The sequence below is a fragment of the Triturus cristatus genome, chromosome 7 (assembly GCF_964204655.1).
Source record: "Triturus cristatus chromosome 7, aTriCri1.1, whole genome shotgun sequence".
In the NCBI taxonomy this organism is placed as follows: Eukaryota; Metazoa; Chordata; class Amphibia; order Caudata; family Salamandridae; genus Triturus; species Triturus cristatus.
In genome coordinates this window covers 1,862,555,775-1,862,574,930 of record NC_140590.1, presented here as the reverse complement: position 1 = coordinate 1,862,574,930, position 19,156 = coordinate 1,862,555,775, and the positions used below count along the sequence as shown (strand labels likewise).

General features: G+C 42.3%; 1 protein-coding gene across 3 annotated transcripts in view; it reads left to right on the top strand.

Moving 5' to 3' along the window:
• Nucleotides 1–19,156, top strand: part of LOC146813512 (uncharacterized) — a 451,939-nt gene that overhangs the window by 240,234 nt on the left and 192,549 nt on the right. The window contains exon 9 of one of the 3 annotated variants that reach the window (XM_085620294.1): nt 9,806–11,728. The exons of the other annotated variants lie outside the window; for them this stretch is intronic. Coding sequence (XP_085476420.1) covers nt 9,806–10,776 — 971 coding nt within the window. The 3' untranslated portion in view covers nt 10,777–11,728. Of the gene's footprint in view, nt 1–9,805; nt 11,729–19,156 lie in introns of those variants that run through there. 3 annotated transcript variants of the gene reach the window in all.

Sequence of the window (19,156 nt, the reverse complement as noted above, 5' to 3'; positions counted from 1 at the left end):
ACAACCTCTTCCTGATTTTCAACCGGCTGAAGAGTCACATACGGACATTACAAGTTCGCCGCTTCACCCTACTGGTTCTGGGACGCAATCACACCATGATACCATTTCCTCTGATGAGGAAGAGATCGAAGAAGGTGAGGTGCCTGATAAGGACACCAGTCTGGATCCTTGGGATGACTACATTATTCCCATGCCTTCTCCACCCATTCCTCAGCCATCGGATTCTCCTCCAGAGGATATAGGCGGCTTTCACAATTTAATGCAACGTGCCGCAGTCAGATTTCAATTACCAGTCACTGTGGAGCATACGGATTGTTTCCTCCATGATTTTAAAGAGGAGCACAGGAAAATCACCAGAGCGATTCCCATCATTGATTTTATATGGAATGAGGGGTTAAAAATTATGAAGACACCTGCTTCCGTACCTGCGGTCCTCCCTCGTATTGACAAGAAATATCATGCTCCTCCAGAAACGCCATCTTGTCTAATCGGTCATCCCCGACCAGATCCCGGTATATCGCAAGCTGCTCAACAAAGGTCCAAAAATCCAGCTATGCCGATATCAACGCCGCCGGATAGGGAAGGACGAAGATTGGATCTTATCGGTAAGAAGTTCTCTACTATGGCGGCAACTTCTATCAAAGCTGCAAACTCTTTGGCCATACTTGGTCGCTATGACCGCCAGATGTGGTCAGAATTATCGGAATTTATAGACCTCATTCCTGAAGATCGTCAACAAGAGGCAAGAAAGATACTACTAGAGGGAGAACGAGCCGCATCAGAGATCATAGACTGTGCTCTGGATATTGCTAATACCAACTTTAGACAACTTGCAGGGGCTGCAGTTCTTGGGCGTCAAGGATGGCTTAAGGCAACATCTTTTAGGCCAGAGGTTCAAGCAAAAATCATTGATATGGCCTATGATGGAGAGTCCTTATTTGGGAAACATATAGACGAGGCCCTCCTAGCGATCAAGACCGATACGGATACAGCTAAGTCACTAGCTGCTCTCCAATACAAACGGGGATCTTTCCGTGGTGCAAGAGGACGTGGCTTTGTATCAAGGGGAAGTTATCAAAGTCAGCAAAACAGACAATATCAATCTCAATATAGACAGCCTTATGGACGATCATCATACAGACAATCTTCCTCGAATATTTTCTCTCGCCAGGGAGTAAGAAGGCGATCGAACAATCAGGGTCGCGACGCCAACAAGAAGCAATGATTTACGCAGGACGCAAGTCATCCCTCCTTCCCTCCCAGTGGGAGCAAAGATATCAACTTTTGCACACAATTGGGAAGAGATCACCTTGGATCGTTGGGTCATCGACCTAGTCAGAAACGGTCACCCCCTGGAGTTCTTAAAACGACCACCTACTGCCCCGCCCAAGGGTCCCCCTCCCCCTCGTCTTCACTTATTGTTCAAAGAAGCCTTAAAAATGCTCCACAAGAACGCAATAGAGAAGGTTCCTTCGTCCCAGAAGGGAACCGGGTTCTATTCTCGATTTTTTCCTCATAAAGAAAAAGTCAGGAGAGTGGCGCCCGATTCTGGATCTCCGCAAGCTCAACAAATTTCTAAAGAAGCAGAGTTTTCGGATGGTTACGCTGGCCGAAGTTTTGAGCTGCCTGAAGAAAGGGGATTTTATGGCTTCTCTGGACCTGGAGGACGCGTACTTCCACATTCCTATACATCCCAAGCACCGCAAGTACCTTCGATTTGTAGTGGCTGGCGTCCACTATCAGTTCAAAGTCCTCCCGTTTGGGCTGCAATCTGCACCAAGAATTTTCACAAAGTGTCTCGCACCAGTAGCAGCGACTCTAAGATCTCAGGGAATACAAGTATTTCCGTATTTGGACGACTGGTTGCTCAAAGGCCCTTCGAAGTAGACTACCGTAGAGGCAGTTTCAGCATGCCTAGGTCTATTCTCAAACTTAGGCCTCTCTCTCAACAAAAGCAAATCTCAACTGCTTCCTCTTCAAAGGATTCAGTTTCTGGGAGCGATGCTAGACACCAGACAATGCAAGGCATTCTTGTCAAAGGAACGTCAGCTTCGTTTACAAAAGCTAGCACTATCAATCGCAAGAAGAAAGTCCGTTTCTGTCCGGATGTTTGCATCTCTTCTGGGGATGTGTTCATCTGCAATAAATCTTGTACCGTTAGCACGGCTCCGAATGAGACCTCTGCAGGAGCAGTTACATCTGCAATGGAAACAGGCTGTAGGGTCGTTCGACGACTCCATCATGATAACACCACACATGATGGTCTCTCTGCACTGGTGGTCTCAGATGAAAAACCTGGCTCCGGGTATTTCTTTTCTAACATCTCCTCCAGAATTCGTTGTAACAACAGACGCTTCCATGGAGGGGTGGGGAGGACATCTCCAAGATTTACAGATTCAGGGACGATGGTCCCAAGAATACCGCCAACAGCATATCAACAGATTGGAGCTTCGCGCAATTTTTCTCACTCTGCAAGCGTTCCTCCCAAGAATTGCAGGTGCCTCAGTGCTGGTCCGGACGGACAATACGACCAGCATGTATTACATCAACAAGCAGGGAGGAACGAGGTCACTGTCCCTTTCGCAGGAAGCTCAGGAACTATGGGAGTGGCTTACAACACACAAGATAACCTTAAGAGCGGAGCACGTCAAAGGCCTTCACAACACTTTGGCCGACAACCTAAGCAGATCTCTGGCAGGCTGTCACGAATGGGAGATAGAGCAGGAGCAACTAGATGAAATTTTTCAATCATGGGGCAAGCCAGCCCTGGATTTGTTTGCGACAAAAGAAAACAAGAAATGCCGCTATTACGCCAGCAGATTCCCTCAACAGGGATCAAGAGGAAATGCCCTGTCCATGAGATGGTCAGGGCTTTGTGCGTACGCTTTTCCGCCGATACCACTAATTGCGAAGGTGATCCGCAAAGTGAAGATGGAAGGTTGCCGTCTCATCCTGATTGCACCCCGTTGGCCAAGGCAATATTGGTTCCAGGAGCTGCTTCTTCTAGCTCACAGCTCCATCCGTCTAGTACCAACAATCACGATGTTGACAAGGGAGAGGGGTCAAATACTCCATCCAGATCCACAGTCGCTGCACGTGCACGCATGGCTCCTGATTTCCTAGAATACAAAGATCTAAACATTTCACAGGAATGCCGTGAGATTCTATCTAAATCACGCGCGCAAAGTACATTAAAAACTTATCGCTTAAAATGGAAACGATTTTGTCATTGGTGTGAGGGGAAGGATGTCCATCCTTTACAAGCTCCCGTAGAACAAATCCTTCCTTATTTGTTATCCTTGGCCAAATCTGGGCTTGCATTCTCATCAATAAAAGTTCATCTTGCTGCTCTCTCAAGATTCAGGAAGAGTACTTCCAAACCTTCGCTCTGTTCCTCTTCGTTAATAAAACAATTTATGAAGGGGCTATTCCGAGTTTTTCCCCCAATTCGTGCACCTCCTCCAGAGTGGGAGTTGAACACAGTACTAGCTCAATTAATGAAAAGACCGTTTGAACCTATCCACAAGGCTGAGCTTAAATTTTTAACATGGAAGGTTGCTATTCTTTTGGCTCTTACATCGGCTCGAAGAGTCAGCGAGTTCCAAGCTTTCACCATCTCAGAGCCCTTTTTGCAGTTCTCTAAAGATTATGTTACTCTCAGGACAAATCCATGATTCAGCCCTAAAGTTCCGACTCATTTCCACTTAAATGAACCAGTGAAACTGAAAGTTTTCTTTCCAAATCCAGCTACTCCATCTGAGCGAGCGTTACATTCGCTTGATGTAAAACGTTGTCTGAAATTTTACTTGCAAAGGACTAAGGACATCGGACGGTCCAATCAATTGCTAATAGCCTATGGTCAAGCTACACTTGGGTCTGCTGTGACGAGATATTAACACCAGTCTTTTCTTGACCAGTAGCTAGTGAAGGTGAACCAGAGCAGGAGTTATGCGAGAGCTCTGATGGTCACCGCAGGGTGACCAAGCTTGTAAGTTATGAATTAATTGTATCGTTCTCCTAAGGTGCACGGGAAAGCCCAAATAGATGTTATTGCCGTTGTTCAAATTCAATGGAATACATGCTTTGAGAATTGAAATATTTTGAACAAGAATAAACAAGTGAATAACACGTTTCAAAGTGTTAACTGAAATAAGTACATTTGACCACTACTAATACTCAGCATAAAGAAGTCGTAATCTTTGTGCCACTATTTGTTACCGCTGGAAGCAGCGGGGGTTAGGGTAGAGGCTTTGAATAGATAAGAATCTTGTTTTTGGAACCATTCCCTTTGAGATGGCTAGATTCATCAAACACGTAAGGCCTTGTAAACTTCGTCCTTAAGTCTGCAATAATTGTGTTGGTGTGTGCATAAAGAAACAAGCTGAGTCCAGTGGATTCAAAGAGGTGAGCCAGAGGACTCAAATACAGATTAAAAAGAAGCTTTGAGAGAATTGATCCCTCTGGGACGCCTATGACCCGGCATAAGGTCACATCTTGAATTCCAAATTTGGCAAGTCTAGTAAGAAGAGTCATGTAGTTGACTGTGACAAAAGCCGTAGTCAAATCCAAATGGATCAACACGGTGGGAGTATCTGAATCTGCGGACAATCCTCCACTAGAGAGGCAGCAGTGAGTTTGGTACTGTGACCTGCGCAGTAGCCTATCGGCACCCCATGAAAATGAGGTTGTTATTTGAATCAAAACGAGACAGCTGCTGGAACATCTCTTTCTGTGACAGTTTGCTGAGAAAGGGTAACTGGCAGACAGGTCTATAAATGGACAAAACTTCATTCATTTCAGCACCGCCTTCTTGTGTTTCAGTTACAGAGCTTGTGTTGAGTCAGTCTACTTCAGCCCCTCCACTCATCAGTCTGGAGATCACACCATGCCGTCTCCAGTGTATTCCAATTTTTGAAGCACCGCCTGTTATTGGAGCAAGGATGCTAGGTTTTCTGTGAAGGGGAGATCAGGACAGAATCTAAGACATACATGCGAAACAGAGCAGATTCAGGCGGGAGACTCGGGGTTTTTAAAGCCCAAAATGTGTTTTTTTTTTGGCTGTCTTAAATTATACTCTGTTTCACAATTAGTTAATGGGGAAAATAAATTCACCAATTTTTTTCCCCTCCACTATCTCTCTCTTTCCTGAGATGAAATGTTTGCGTGTATGATTAGGATGGCATCTTAGGGTTCGGCAAGCCACTTCCCCTAATTTGTGTTTTTCTTTGTACAGCACCAAATGTGACACCAACCAGCTTCAAGTCACTAAGAAAGCTGTACGATTGTGCAGACAAGAGCATAGCTGTGAGTGCTGACAGCAGAGTTGTCTCTTAATGTTTGTCACAATGAAAGGGGGTTTGTTCTGTGAGTCGTGATGAAACGGGATGTCCTGCAGAAGTGAGCCCTGTTTCACAGATTATCTCCCTCCTGCTATTGGTTTCTCAGCTTGGGGTGATGGGGAGGTACTCTTGAGTTGCAAAACCTACTGAAAGGCGGTAGTCCTCTGTTAGGTTGGGTTCAGGCTCAGACAAGTGGATATGTCAATGGGGAAACTGCCAGTGCGAGGCATCTCTCCGCTACTCAATATTACAAGGCTAATAACATTACGAAAGACTGCATGCATCTGTGCACAATATACATCTGTAGATAAAATACATTTATACATCTATATTGTAACTGTTCTCTAGCGCTTTACTATCCCTTGTTGGGGCATCAGAGCACCTCCCAGACTATCAGGAGAGGTGTTTCAAATTCTTAAGTGCACGTATGCGAGAATGGTAGTTGTTGAAGAGCAGTATATTTAATTTAGAGCATCTAAATTCCGTTAATGAAATATTGTGTGAATTATTGTGCTTGACTCTAAGGATTAAAGGTGGGGTGTGTGTCATGCCCCAAAAAAATAAAGATAACCAGGAGATTTGAAATAGGGTGGTGTAAGAAATTGGGTTATTAGTTGCAAAGGATTCAAGTCCTTCAAAAATATTAGGTCCACAATTGTTTCTTTGGTGGAGCCAAGTACCCCACTGTAGCACTTGACTTGCTCAGGGTAGAGAAATTCAGAAGTCCAAGACTACTGAGAGGAGGTGGTGTCTGCTAGCATTTCCAATTTGCTGGCACGCGACAACACCATGCAATACATCTTTTAAAATGAAAAGTACATGTATCACACACCACTATATATTAATTTTATTTAAGTCATGCCTTGGGGTCTGCTGCAAACCCCCACAATGCTTTTAATGGATGTTAGCAGTGCCCCTGCCCCTCCTTGGGACACCACAAAGAAGCACAACATGCAAATGGGCCCCTCGGATGGCATTATGGAATGCTCTTTTCAGTAGTACCTGGCTATTTTATGAGCAGCTCCTGCCACTTCTTCTGCGTCCTCGCGCCTCGTAACTTGCTTTTCATTTGGATGCCCGGGACCAATAGTCTCCATTTCTCAATTGCAGTCGTGAGGGAGCCCCAAGGTACCCCAAAATCCAAGCTGGCTTCCCACGTGCGTGTGCATATCTCCTGTGACACCCCGGTGTGAGCAAGCTTATCCTGCTGCTCCTGCACTCAACAGGATGAGCGCATATTCCCCAGCTCACAGTAGGAGCGGGCAAGGAACAGTGAAGCCGGCATGGCTTGCCCAGTCCCCCCACACATTGGCATGGGTACAGGCAGCACAGCAGTTTAGATTTCTTCACGTCCAGAAATGGTCTGCTCCTGTTCCCTCCGCACCTGGGGCTATGGGGCTCCGGAGAACAATCTAGACTTGGGCAGGGGCCCTCGCACTCCTGCTCCCCAGGCAATGACTCAATTCAGCGCTGAATCATAGGCCCTGGCCCATCCCCAAAGGTAAAATCTCAGAATACGTCCGCGCACCACACAATCGCTTTTCTGACCTTAAAGGTCAAATCTTCATTGGGGCATAACTCTGACCCACTTAGGCCGATTTGGAAGATCTTTGCCTCGTTTTTGCTTCTGGTTGCCAGTGCTAGCCACCAGAGGCAGTTTGAACACGCACTCTTCAGAGCGCTGAATTTTCTGGCTTCTGTGCCAAGCTTTTTCTCTGCCTGACTCCTGGCACTCCTATCCTTCCGGTGGGGGCTTCTTTTGCAGCCTCTCTGCTACCTCCCCACAGAGCATCCTCTTGCCTGTTCTCCCAGTCCCCATAGCCTTCTGCCTGTCTTCCAGAGCACCTGAGGTGGCAGTGGAGTCCAGATCTTCGGGGGGGCCTAAAGGGGCAAGCACCACTGGCCCTTGATATACCCATCCTAGTACTATGGGGGGATCAGCTGCTGCCAACGTCCTTAGTCCATCTTTCAGGGCATGCGGTGGCTCCTGTTTCCAGCTGCCCATTCTTCTGCTGTCACCACTGCCCAGGTCCAGTATCTTCTTCCTTGTCTCTCCCTTGTACTGGGGGCTTTAAGTGGAGGTGGAAAGTTATGATGCCAGGCTGTCCTGGCCAATCCGAGGACGCTACATAATCCCTCCTGCCCAGCATTCCAGGGCAGAACAGAGCTGTTCTCAGGGCTTCAGCTCCGCACCTAACTGACATCAATGGCTGATCCTTTACCTCCAAAACTTCAGAGGGGAGCTTCTCCAGATGTCTGGGCTACCTCCTTTAATCAATTGGCTTGGACTGTCGCAGCCCAGGTGCAGAGTCTCAAGCTGCCCCTTTCCTCTCCCAGGAACAGGGTCAATCACTGATAATTGCTCCCTTGTGTCGGGGTATCCTTTTTTCCCCTCAACTGGGGAGCAGAGTAATTAACTTGGCCCAGTGTGGGGGTGCAATTGCCTGGAATTCGATTATGAGCTGGGCCAGAGAAATAGGGCAATTCCTGACGCCTCATAAGGTGTGGATATATGTTGTTGGAAACTGCAAAATGAAGCTCTGCATGTATTCTTTTCCCCAGTTTGAGATCTCGCTGGACTGTGGCATATTTCGCCTGTATATAAAATGCATTGCAGCACTAAAAGCTTTCCAGTAAACCTTTTTGTGAACAAATGTGTGCACACGTGTTCACTTGTAACCAGCCTAGTGCCCCTTGCGCCAGCTGCGTCGCAGCAGCCTTCTCTTAAAAGGCAGGCTCTAGTGGTCAGTCAGATTATCGTGAATTTACAGTGAGTGAGACTTTGGTAGTAAGACTCCTCCACTGTAAAGGTTAAAAAAAAAAAGTGATAAAAAGCAAAAAATACTGCTGGGCTAAATGAGACGAACCAATTTGTAACCGGTGGAAATTCCTTACACCACTACATTAAAGAAAAAAAAAGATTCAAAGAACTCAAGCGTACAACACATCATCAGTCCTGGTTCTGCAAATTGTTAGAAAATTAGATCTCTAGCGTTGTCTCTTTCATATATTCAGATTCTTAAATCATTCCCTGTCATAGGGCTGACAAGGAATGATTCAAGCAGTGACTGTATGAAAGATACCAATGCTGGAAAACTGGAGTTACAGATGCGTAATTCATTTGTTTACTCAGAGGGGCTGGGAAGCACAGATAGAGGTAGTTGATGCAGCCGAGCAGGAACATCTCTGCATTCCAAGGACCTTATTGTGGGAGAGGTTGGCGTGTTGCAAATGCTATTCAACTGCTTTGCCCTTAATTTTGTACTGCTAAACATATGCAATCGGTGATATTGACATGGAACTTGACCACATTTTTCTGGTACAGCATTCTAACTGCAGATTACTCACTTTAGAATAGTCCCCGGGCGTCAAACGAGAAGCATAAAGTCTTGAACAGTACCTCTGCCAATAGGTGGTGTCGAGCAGTTCCGTCTGCATCGATATTGTTTGCTTTGTAAGTGATGTGCACTGTGCCTATTGATTCACTTTCTGCCTCCTTGTCAGAGGTGCTGTTGTTTGTGCTGTCATTAGCCTGGCAAGGCCTTGCCTTTGGCACCGTTAAAGGTTATCTTTCAGCCATCTCTGCTTTTCTGCGGTTGCCAGATCAGCCCACATTGTTAAAGTCACTGGTTAAGCTTAACGGCTTGCAACATTTATTACCTCCTACCTCTCATCATGCTCCAGTGGAATCTTAAATTGATTTTGACCTTATTTGTTCTCCATTCGAGTCCCTACACAGCTGTCCTCTGAGACTTCTGACTCTTAAGACTATTCTTAGTGACCATTAGATCAGCCAGGAGGGTCAGTAAGTTTCAAGCTCTTTCAGTTAGTCCTCCAAATACCAGCTTCTACCTGGGCTAATTAGTTCTTTAGATGTGCCTCCTGTCTACCGAATGTGGTGACCTCCTTCCACATTGGCCAAAACCCTCCCATCTTCTCTGCGAAATGGACTGTTCATCCTAATGATCCTAGTAGATTCTGCACACTGGTCACACCTTATTCAGTCTCGGCTCCACATTTTTGGCACGGAAATAGTCATAAAAGAAACCGATTCCAGCATGCCAGGGTGGTGCCTATAAAATCACTGCGTACCTCACTACTGATGCTGACGAGATTGGCAATGAGCCTCTTAACGCCACCTACCGGCACACAGCTACTGCTCAAGTTTATTTGCGGATCCAGTCTGACGCATGGGGAATATTTTAAGTTGAAGAATCTGCAATTAGAGTCTCTAACAGAAAAGCGTGACCGGTGAGTAAGTTCTTCATGTCTAGCACTGAAGTCTGGGTAATCTCCTATTACTGGATTAAGTGGCAGCACGTCATGTCTGGTTGACTGCTCAATGTTTGTGTATTAACAAAAAGTATGTTTTAAAACATCTAACATCTACATAAATTGAGACTTTCTATGTTTCTGTTTTAAACCATTTCTAAGTTATATTCTTGCATTCCTGTTTCATTCTCCAGCATACCAATCAGAGGTAGGCATAACGAATGAGAAGGAACCCCAAACATGTTTCGAGCCCAAGAAGAATTCAGCTCACATGTTCACCTTAAAAAAATGCCAGCGAACCCCCAAGTTGAAAAGAACCTTTATCTGCACTCAGTGTGAGAAGAGATTTAGCAGGAAGGCACTTCTGGCGGAACATCAAAGAATCCACACTGGGCTGAGACTGTATCCCTGCACCAAATGTGAAAAGAGCTATAATCAAAAGACCTCTCTTCTTAAGCACCAAAAATCACATGCTGGAGTGAGGCCCTTTCATTGCACGGATTGTCAGATGAGTTTCACTCAAACGTCCACTCTTCTGATTCATCAAAGAATTCACACAAGAGTGAAACCATATCACTGCATTGATTGTGAGAAAAGCTTCACACAAAAGTCAAATCTTCTAGATCACCAAAGAGAACACACAGCATTGAGCCCTTTTCACTGCAATGAGTGCGAGAAAAGATTTACTCGTAAGCAAACTCTTCTACAGCACCAGAGAATACACATGAAAGAAAGGCCCTTTCACTGCATGGAGTGTGGCAAGAGCTTCACTCGAAAGTCCACTCTTTTGATTCATCAAAGAACACACACAGGAGTGAGGCCTTATCACTGCACTAATTGTGAGAAAAGCTTTACACAAAAGTCAAATCTTATCTACCACGAAATAACACACACAGAAATGAAGCCCTTTCAGTGCACAGATTGTGAGAAGAGCTTCTTTCGAAAGCCCACTCTTTTGATTCATCAAAGAATACACTCAGGAGTGAGGCCTTATCACTGCTCTCATTGTGAGAAAAGCTTTATACAGAAGTCACATCTTATGTATCACCAAAGAACACACACAGAAATGAGGCCCTTTCCCTGCAATGATTGCGAGAAAAGATTTACTCATAAGCAACATCTTCTACGACACCAAAGAATACACAGTAAAATTTCACTAAGCTGAGTATGCCAACTGTTTCGGTTATAGGTCACAGCTGCAACATCATGAAACAATACACTTAGCTGGGAGGCCATTTCACTGCACGAAGTGTGAGAACTCTACTCTAAAATTAGCTCTTGTAATTCATCAAAAAAAAAACAAATGCATAGAGTGTGAGAAGAGATGTACTCAAAAGCCAAGTACTCTGTATCACCATATAGCTCCCAGAAAGGCATTGTTTTCAATACACTCATTGTTAGCAAAGCTTTACTCAAATGTTGAATTTTTAAATCAACATAAAATACACTAAAGTGAGTCCTACTCCTTGCACAGAGTGTAAGTGAGTTTAACTCCTAAATCACATCCTCTGTGGCACCAGAGAATTCCTACTGGATAAGGCAATCACTACATTCTAAAATTAAGATCAGTCTTTGCCTTCATTCATTTAATAGTAACTGAGTGTTAGAAGCGATTTTCTTTTGAAATATACATGAATAGTCTGTGTGTCTTGAGGTCTTTTCTTTACATGAAGACAAGTGTTCTACAGCAGAACAGTTCATATGTCATAGAAAAGTTTTGAATGTATTTTATGGCAGTCTGTAATGCTTGGAGTTTGAAATAGCACGACTAATGTCTCCCATGTGCAAATCAGATTTTAAACAAAAGCATTATTTTATTCTTACAAAATATCCTGGACTTGGGAAGAGGGAAAACACTCTACGATCTAGAAAACAGTTTTCTGATTTTTCATGAGTGGAATTTTAACCCTGATCAGCTACTTTAAGTGCCAGGCAGATTATGCAGATCTGTACCAAGTAGTACTACAGTTAGTATGGAGTACTAAACTGGGGGTAGCCAAAGCACATAATTTCAGTAATACCTTAAATAGGGTTTGAAACATTTTGCATTATTGAAGAATAACAAATTTATATCTGTATTGTGTTATCCTTTTTCCAGAATAAATGTATTATTTGAATTATTTGTTCTGTAATTATTTAACTGTTGCCTTAATCTTCACATTGTTTTATATATTTTGATATCAACTCCTATAATCTGCATTCTTGCAATTGCAGTGAAGCTCAGTGAAGCACTATAGGGTTCTTCCGTTGCAGTGAGTCTATTCCTATATGTAATAATGTAGCACAGAAGAGACCCTATTCCCACAGTTTCAATTTTAGAGTAGAGACTCTGTTTCATAATTGTTAATGGGGTTTGAATAACAAATCTATTCCTGCACTTCTCAATGAAACTGAGTAGTAAATGTATTTTCATATGTATCAGTGTTAAGGAGCAATCGGTCTTTTTCCTTACCTATTAATGTTGCAGATTAGTGTATCTGTTATTGTTCGAGTAGTAAACCTATTCCCATACTTAATATTGATACTGAGTAGTGACTATTCCAAAACATGTTAATGTGACACAGCAATGAATCTTTCGCCATACTTATTAATGTGACAACTTAGTGAATCTATTCGCATATCTATTAATCTAGCACAGTGGTGAATCAATTCCCTTTTTTATTAATGTTAGAGTACTGAATCATTTCCCAAATGTAATATTACAGAGTAGTGAATCTATTCCATATACTTATTTATGCATCATAGTAAAAATCTTCCCATATTTAATTTTTTATACAGAGTAGTGAATCTTTTCCCCATTTAATATTATTAGAGTAGTGAATCCGTTCCTGTACTTATAACGTAGGGAATATATTGCCAAGTTTAATGCTTTTATAGTGTAGTGAATCTTTTCCCGTACTTAACAATATTACAGAATAGTGACTCTTTTCCAGTACTTGTTAATTGTGTTGAGTATTGAATCTGATACTTATTGTATTTGACTGAGCACTAATGAGGCAGAGTAGTTAATCTATTTCCATATGTATTGGTGTCACCGAATAATTAATCTTTTTCTATACATGGTAATGTGACAGTGTAAAGATTCTCTTCACATACTAATCCATTCAACAGAGTACTAAATCGATTTACATACTTAGCAGTATTAGAGTAGTGAATCTAATCACTTACCACTGTTAGAGTAGTGACTAGTCATACTTATCAATGATACAGATCATTGAATTTATTCCCATATTTACTAATGTTAGGGTAGTATATCTATTCCCATACTTAATAATGTTTGAGTAGTGATCTACTCCCATAATGAACATCATTACAGAGGTGATTCTGTTCACATGCTTATTAATATTACAAAATAATAATTCTATTCACATACTTATAAAACTAGCACAGTAGTGACACTATTCCTCTGCAGACTAATGTAGCACTGTATATATATATATATATATCAAAGCAAACAATCTGTGGCTGGTGCGCTCGTTTATAGCGGGTGCCGAGGTCAGACAATCCCTCGTGGTTAAATATCCAAGCAAAGAATCACCACACTCCAGAGAACGATAATTATCGAAGAAGCTTAATTTATTTGAGCACAAATTCCGCCACTATACACCACCCACCAACGTTTCGAACAAGAAATGTTCTTTTTCACGGTTTAGTGAGTCCGTTTTTTGTTTCACCCTTAAATAGTGTTTGTTTGTTACCACCAGTGCAAAGCATTCTGGTATTAGTAGTTTCTATTAGTCACAGTTTCATACTTTTATTATTCAATTTAGCTTTGTAGATGGCACTATTGATAGGTTTCTCCCAAAATATGTTCGCACTTCTATTTGTTAGTGGTGCGATTGTAATTATATGATTTACATCGTTTTACCCACTCTCGCTTTTTGTTTAATAAATTAAACTAGTTTGGATGATTTACCTTAGCAATTCATCTGATAGTCAGATGACTAGCTATTTTGGAGAGACTAGTTGAGGTATAGTACCTGTACACTTTGATCTATGCATAAGGGTTGTATATACTTTTCAAATAATATCAACTAAAGGGGAGTTATGCATTTTGCATATCGGGTTTGGTACCCATACTATTTAGTGCCATGCAGTTTACAAATGTACATGTAATTCTTCATCCCCATTTAAGCCAAATGGGGTCTTAGTTCTGAAACGAATAATGAGGCGTGATTCCAATCTTCTTAATTTCATTGTACGATTGCCACCTCTTTCATGTACAGGTACAGTTGCAATTCCAAAGTAACGAATGTCCTCCCAGTTTGTCTTGTGTTGCATATGGATATGTTTGGAGATCGCATATGTCATATCTTTGTTGTGGATGGCTCTAAGATGTTCTAATATTCGTTTTTTCAGCGGACAGATGGTACTTCCAATGTAGCGCATTCCACATATACATTCAATCATGTATACAACATATGATGTATCGCATGTTATTCTTTCAATAATGTTGAAAGTTTTTCCTCTAAAGTCTTTAATGCTGGATATTGATTTTCCAATTTTAGGCCTTACATTTTCCACAGTGGGTAAATCCTTTTTGTTTGGCTGTTAACCACGTTGTTGTTTTTTTAGGTGCAAAGTGGCTATTTACAAGTTTGTCCTTTAGAGAGGCAACTTTGCGATAAGTTATGTTTGGTTTTTCTCCAAGTGATTTTACAATATCTGGATCTTTTTCTAGGACATTCCAATATTTTTGGAGATTTTTGCGGATCTTGAAACTCTCTTTGCTGTAGGTTATAACCAGCCTAGTAGTGTCCTCTGTGTTTTTTTTTCTTCTTGTTAATGAGAGTTTCTTCTCGAGAGACTGTTTTGGCTCGTGTTAGACCTTGTTCCACATCTCTATGTTTGTATCCTCTTTCCATGAATCGTTTTTTGCTCTCTTCAAAGCTTTTTTCAGCCATGTCATCAGTCGAGCAGTTTCTTCTCATCCTTATAAACTCTCCATATGGAATGCTTTTTATTAAATTAGCTGGATGGAAGCTTTTTCCATGGAGAATGCTGTTAGTAGCAGTTGGTTTTCGATAAAGTTTTGTTTATATTTGCCCATCTTCAATGTATATCAGGACATCAAGATACTGAATCGATTTGGAACTGATGTTATGGGTGAACTTTAGTCCAACTTCATTTGTATTTAAGATGTCAGGATATTTTTTAAAGTCATTTGCACTGCCGTTCCAGATCTGAAAAAGATTGTGAATGTATCTTAGCCATAGTTCTATCTTGGCTGTGTGTCCTTCATTTTCTTCTTTCCATGCCACGAATTTCTCCCACCAGCCCATGGTCAGGTTGGTGTAGCTGGGTGAAAAAGATATTCCCAAGGCAGTACCACGTTTTTGGTTGTAAATTTTGTGGTTGAAGATGATGTTATTTTTCAGGCACAGTTTTACCATTTCTAACAGCATTTCCGTGTGTTTGACCTGGATGTTTCTCTGTCGTAGGAAATATTCCACTGCTTTGAGTCCGATTTCATGGTCAATGGATGTGTATAGGGACACAACATCGATGGTTACTAGTTGAAAGCCTTTCTGCCATCCCATATTTGACAGTGTTCTTAAGAAATCCCCCGTATCCTTGATGTAGGAACTGAGGTTCATTACTATTGGTGCCAAGTATTTGTCCACATACATGGAGATGTTTTCATATAGGGATTGGCAGCTTGACACTATTGGTCTGCCTGGCGGATTGATGAGTGTTTTATGGACTTTGGGAAGAAAATATATCGTGGGCATCACAGGACTTTCATTGAGTAGGAACCGGGCTTCATCATCATTTAAAAGTCCATTGGTTTTCCATTCTTGAATTCTTCTTTCTAGATCTAAAGTTAAATCATTAATGGGATTTGATAATAATTGGATGTAATTCTGTTCTTCTCCCAATGGTCTCATTGCTTCCTCAATGTAGTCTGTTGTGTTTAAAATTACCACATTTCCTCCTTTGTCCGCTGGTTTAATGGTTATTTTGTCATTTTTCATCAAATCTTCTAATGCCAGGCGTTCTTTTTTTGTTAGGTTTTCATTTTTAGTTGTTGATGTGATATTTTCCATTTTTTCCAATTCGTTTATTACCAATTCGTGGAATTGGTCAATCCTATTTCCTGGACTCAGAATAGGACAAAATTTAGACTTTGGCTTCATTCCAGATTTTTGATGTTTGTCAGTATCTATGTTGAGATCATCTAATATTTGTATCTCTGTAATTTCTTCATCGTTGTGATTGAATGCAAGGTCATAGATAGTCTTAAGATTTGTAGTGTCCTTATAGACAGAGTATTTTCCCTTGTGGCGATTGTCGGTTGGTCTCATTCCGCTGTCTGTATTCGCTTTGCAAAAAACTTTTTCAGTTTCAATTTCCTAGTGTATTTATATAGGTCTACTCTTGTTTCCACATAATCATGTTGTTTTTCTAGACAAAAAGATAGGCCTTTGTTTAGAACGCTTTTTTCTGCTTTGGTGAGTGTATGTTCGGAGAGGTTAATGATAAGATTTTCTTTCGTTTTGGTATTCTTTATTTTTTTGCCATCCTGTTGCGCAGGGGGTAATCTTTTGTTTTTTCCTTTCCCTCTGCGTGTTTTCCTCCTTCTTTTGGTTCCATTGTTTGGATGTTGTCTCTTCCTCTCCCCCGACCACTTCCTTTTCCTCTTGTTCTCTGAGTTTTCTGATACAGATAGATCAGTTTCATTTCGTCTAAAAAAGTTGTGCGGCCGCCAATTCTTGGTGTTTGTTCTTCTTCACTAAGATCTGACTCTGATTCACTCATAAGTACTTTCCCAGGTTCTGTAAGTGTAAGTTTACCTGCATGCAATTGTTTTTTTAAACCTTCAAAACGTTTTGCAAAGGTTAAAATTGAGCCTGTTTCATAGTCTAATTCATCCCGTCTGAATTTTCCTTGTTTCCGCTGTTCTACTTCTTCCTCATATTTATCCAGATTTTTTTCCATATCTTTCCTTAATTTATTGCCTTCATCTTCTTGATTCAGCACTGCTATTTTTTCTTCTAATGCTTTTATTTCTCTGTGTAGTTCTTCCATATCTTGTTTTGCATATTTGATTACAATAAGAACCATGTTCCTTGAGCAGCTCATGCTGTTATTCGCCCACTCTTCAAGCATTTCTGGGCGTGTATCAGGATGGTTTGGTAGTGTTGCAGGGATTCTGCTTATGCACAGAACTATGCGCAGGAAACCAGGACCTCAGAGAATTGTGGTGTACCAGAAACTCCCCTCAGAACCAAGAACCCCTATCCGACTAGCTTAGTGTCACATTCGTTAGCCGAGATTTAGCTCGGCGGTCCCAATGTATAGACAACCCAGAACAAGCGACTTAGATACTCTCAGGAGTGGTGGGAATCCGAAATACCCGTAGGTAGCTATATATCAGTCCACAACAGACACGGTAAAGTTTAAAGAGTTTATTTTATAAACTTCGCGTCCTAAGATGCAGTACTTTGGCTAACACAAGCAGACAAATGGTTAGGATCAGCACCATCAGCATTGTTACAATACCATAGAAAATGAAAGGAGCAATCATAATAATAATGACAGTGGAAAGCGACCACCCTCCTTTCTCTAGCAACTAATAAGTTATTATTAGACTAATAGAAGGTCTCTTAGGCTTGCATGGGGGACCCCATACCTTATAGATCAGCTTAGTGGAATCACATCACAGGATCAGCTAGGCTCTCTCCTGCAACAGCTCTTCGTTTCGAATGTAACGGAAAACATGCTGCTCTGCAATATTAAAGGGCTCGTCTTTCAGGTATTGGCAGCTGTATGTATGTTATGGCTAAGAAGTGGTACGATCAACCTGAACACAACAACCTGCACCGTCTAGTGACCCAGACTCATTCTTTACACGGTGTACAGACCAAGGTCACTGCTCGCTGTTAAGGATGTTAAACAACAGACAGTTCTCATGTGAAGCAAAGTCGAGTCAGCAGTTCTCAAATGAATAACATGTAACCACAGTGTCGCGTGCAAAAGCAGCAGAAGCGGCAAGCTGGCTTTCTAACAGCCGTCGAGGTTATGCTAACTTAGCGTTGTACATAGGGAGTGGTTAACCCATACTACACCCCCCCTTGATCGGACTACTAACCACTAGGGGCGCACTTATCAAGAACGCAGAGTTCAAGTTAGAAAGAACGGAACCAAGGGCATGAACTTTAAGTCCATATAAGGTAAGTGTAAGTTCGAAAAGAAAAAAAAATTCAAAAACAGAAAAAGATGTCGTCAGGTGAAAAAAACCATGAAAAAATGGGGAAAAAATGACATCGATGGATACACCATGATTCGACCAAGACAAAGAGTCAATCCATAAAGGTATAGGCACAAAAAGTTGCAACAGCCTCCAAGAGGAAATCATTGGAGCGTTCCACAAAATTATCCGCCATCCAATTCAGCAAGGGAAAGAAACACACGTGTTCACTCACAATTGGAGCTTCCAGCACCACACGGGGACAACAGGAAGGTTCCTCGATATAACTTCGTTCCAGGAAGTCAATCGCAGCCTCTTCAATGGCCCAATTTCCAAGGACTCCATGTGCCGCACCCAAGGTCACAAACCCAACACCAGAACATTCAAACTCATGAGCCGTTAAGGGGCCCATTAGTTGACCAAAATCCGGTACAGGTGACACTGAGTTTGACAGGCATAAATCCAGAGCCCACTGGAATGGACAATCCAGGCAGTGAAAGACTGGTTGCACACAAGTAAAGAAGGGAAACCGGAAGGACAATCCATACGCGACACTTAAAGTCGCCAGGGGCAACGTGCCATAGTATTCAAGCATCTGGTTACGCAGATGTAACAGCCGGGGCATGTTGTCTCTGTACGCAAGTTGCACAGCCATTGCGTAGGACGCAAACCAACAGAAGTATTCCAGCTATAAGGGCGAGAAGCAAAGGAAGACCTCCGAAGACGCTGGAAAAAATAGAATGAAAAAATGCGGGAATCACACCAAAAATAGTTTGAAAGGAGGTCACGAGGCCGGAGCCCACAAGTTTAAAAAAATGAACTATGCCGGTCGTAGACGAGGCATTAAAGATAGTCTGTATCAATGTTCCAAAATGGAAGGGGAGGTCAGTATTCAAAAGCGCCTGCACCTCCGTGCGGGTGTTTGCCACGTGAAGAAGAAAGGTTTCACGGGAGGAAGTCAAAGCGACCTCCCTTTGAGACAAGAGCCCTTATTCTGCTCATCTGGTTGAACTCTGCGCTCAAGGTTGGAATCGAAGGCCAGATAGAAACATCGAGCCGGCCATGCGGGGGTGGGAAAAGGACATTATTACAGCAAACAACACGCTGTGAAACAGTGACTATGTATGGTATGCCCTTTAGCATCCCACAGCAATTTTCATTATTTAAAAGCAAATAACTACCGTTAGCAAGCAGTGTAAATGAAGGGGTTATAACTGGCACCGGTACACCTTTCAGGACGCAAGCCAAATTAGGAGCGTGTACATTGCAAGCACCATGTAATTGTATGTGTCTACACACCACAGAATGATCAGGAGCAGAAGTGCATTCCTCACCCTTCAGATAAACCTCTGTG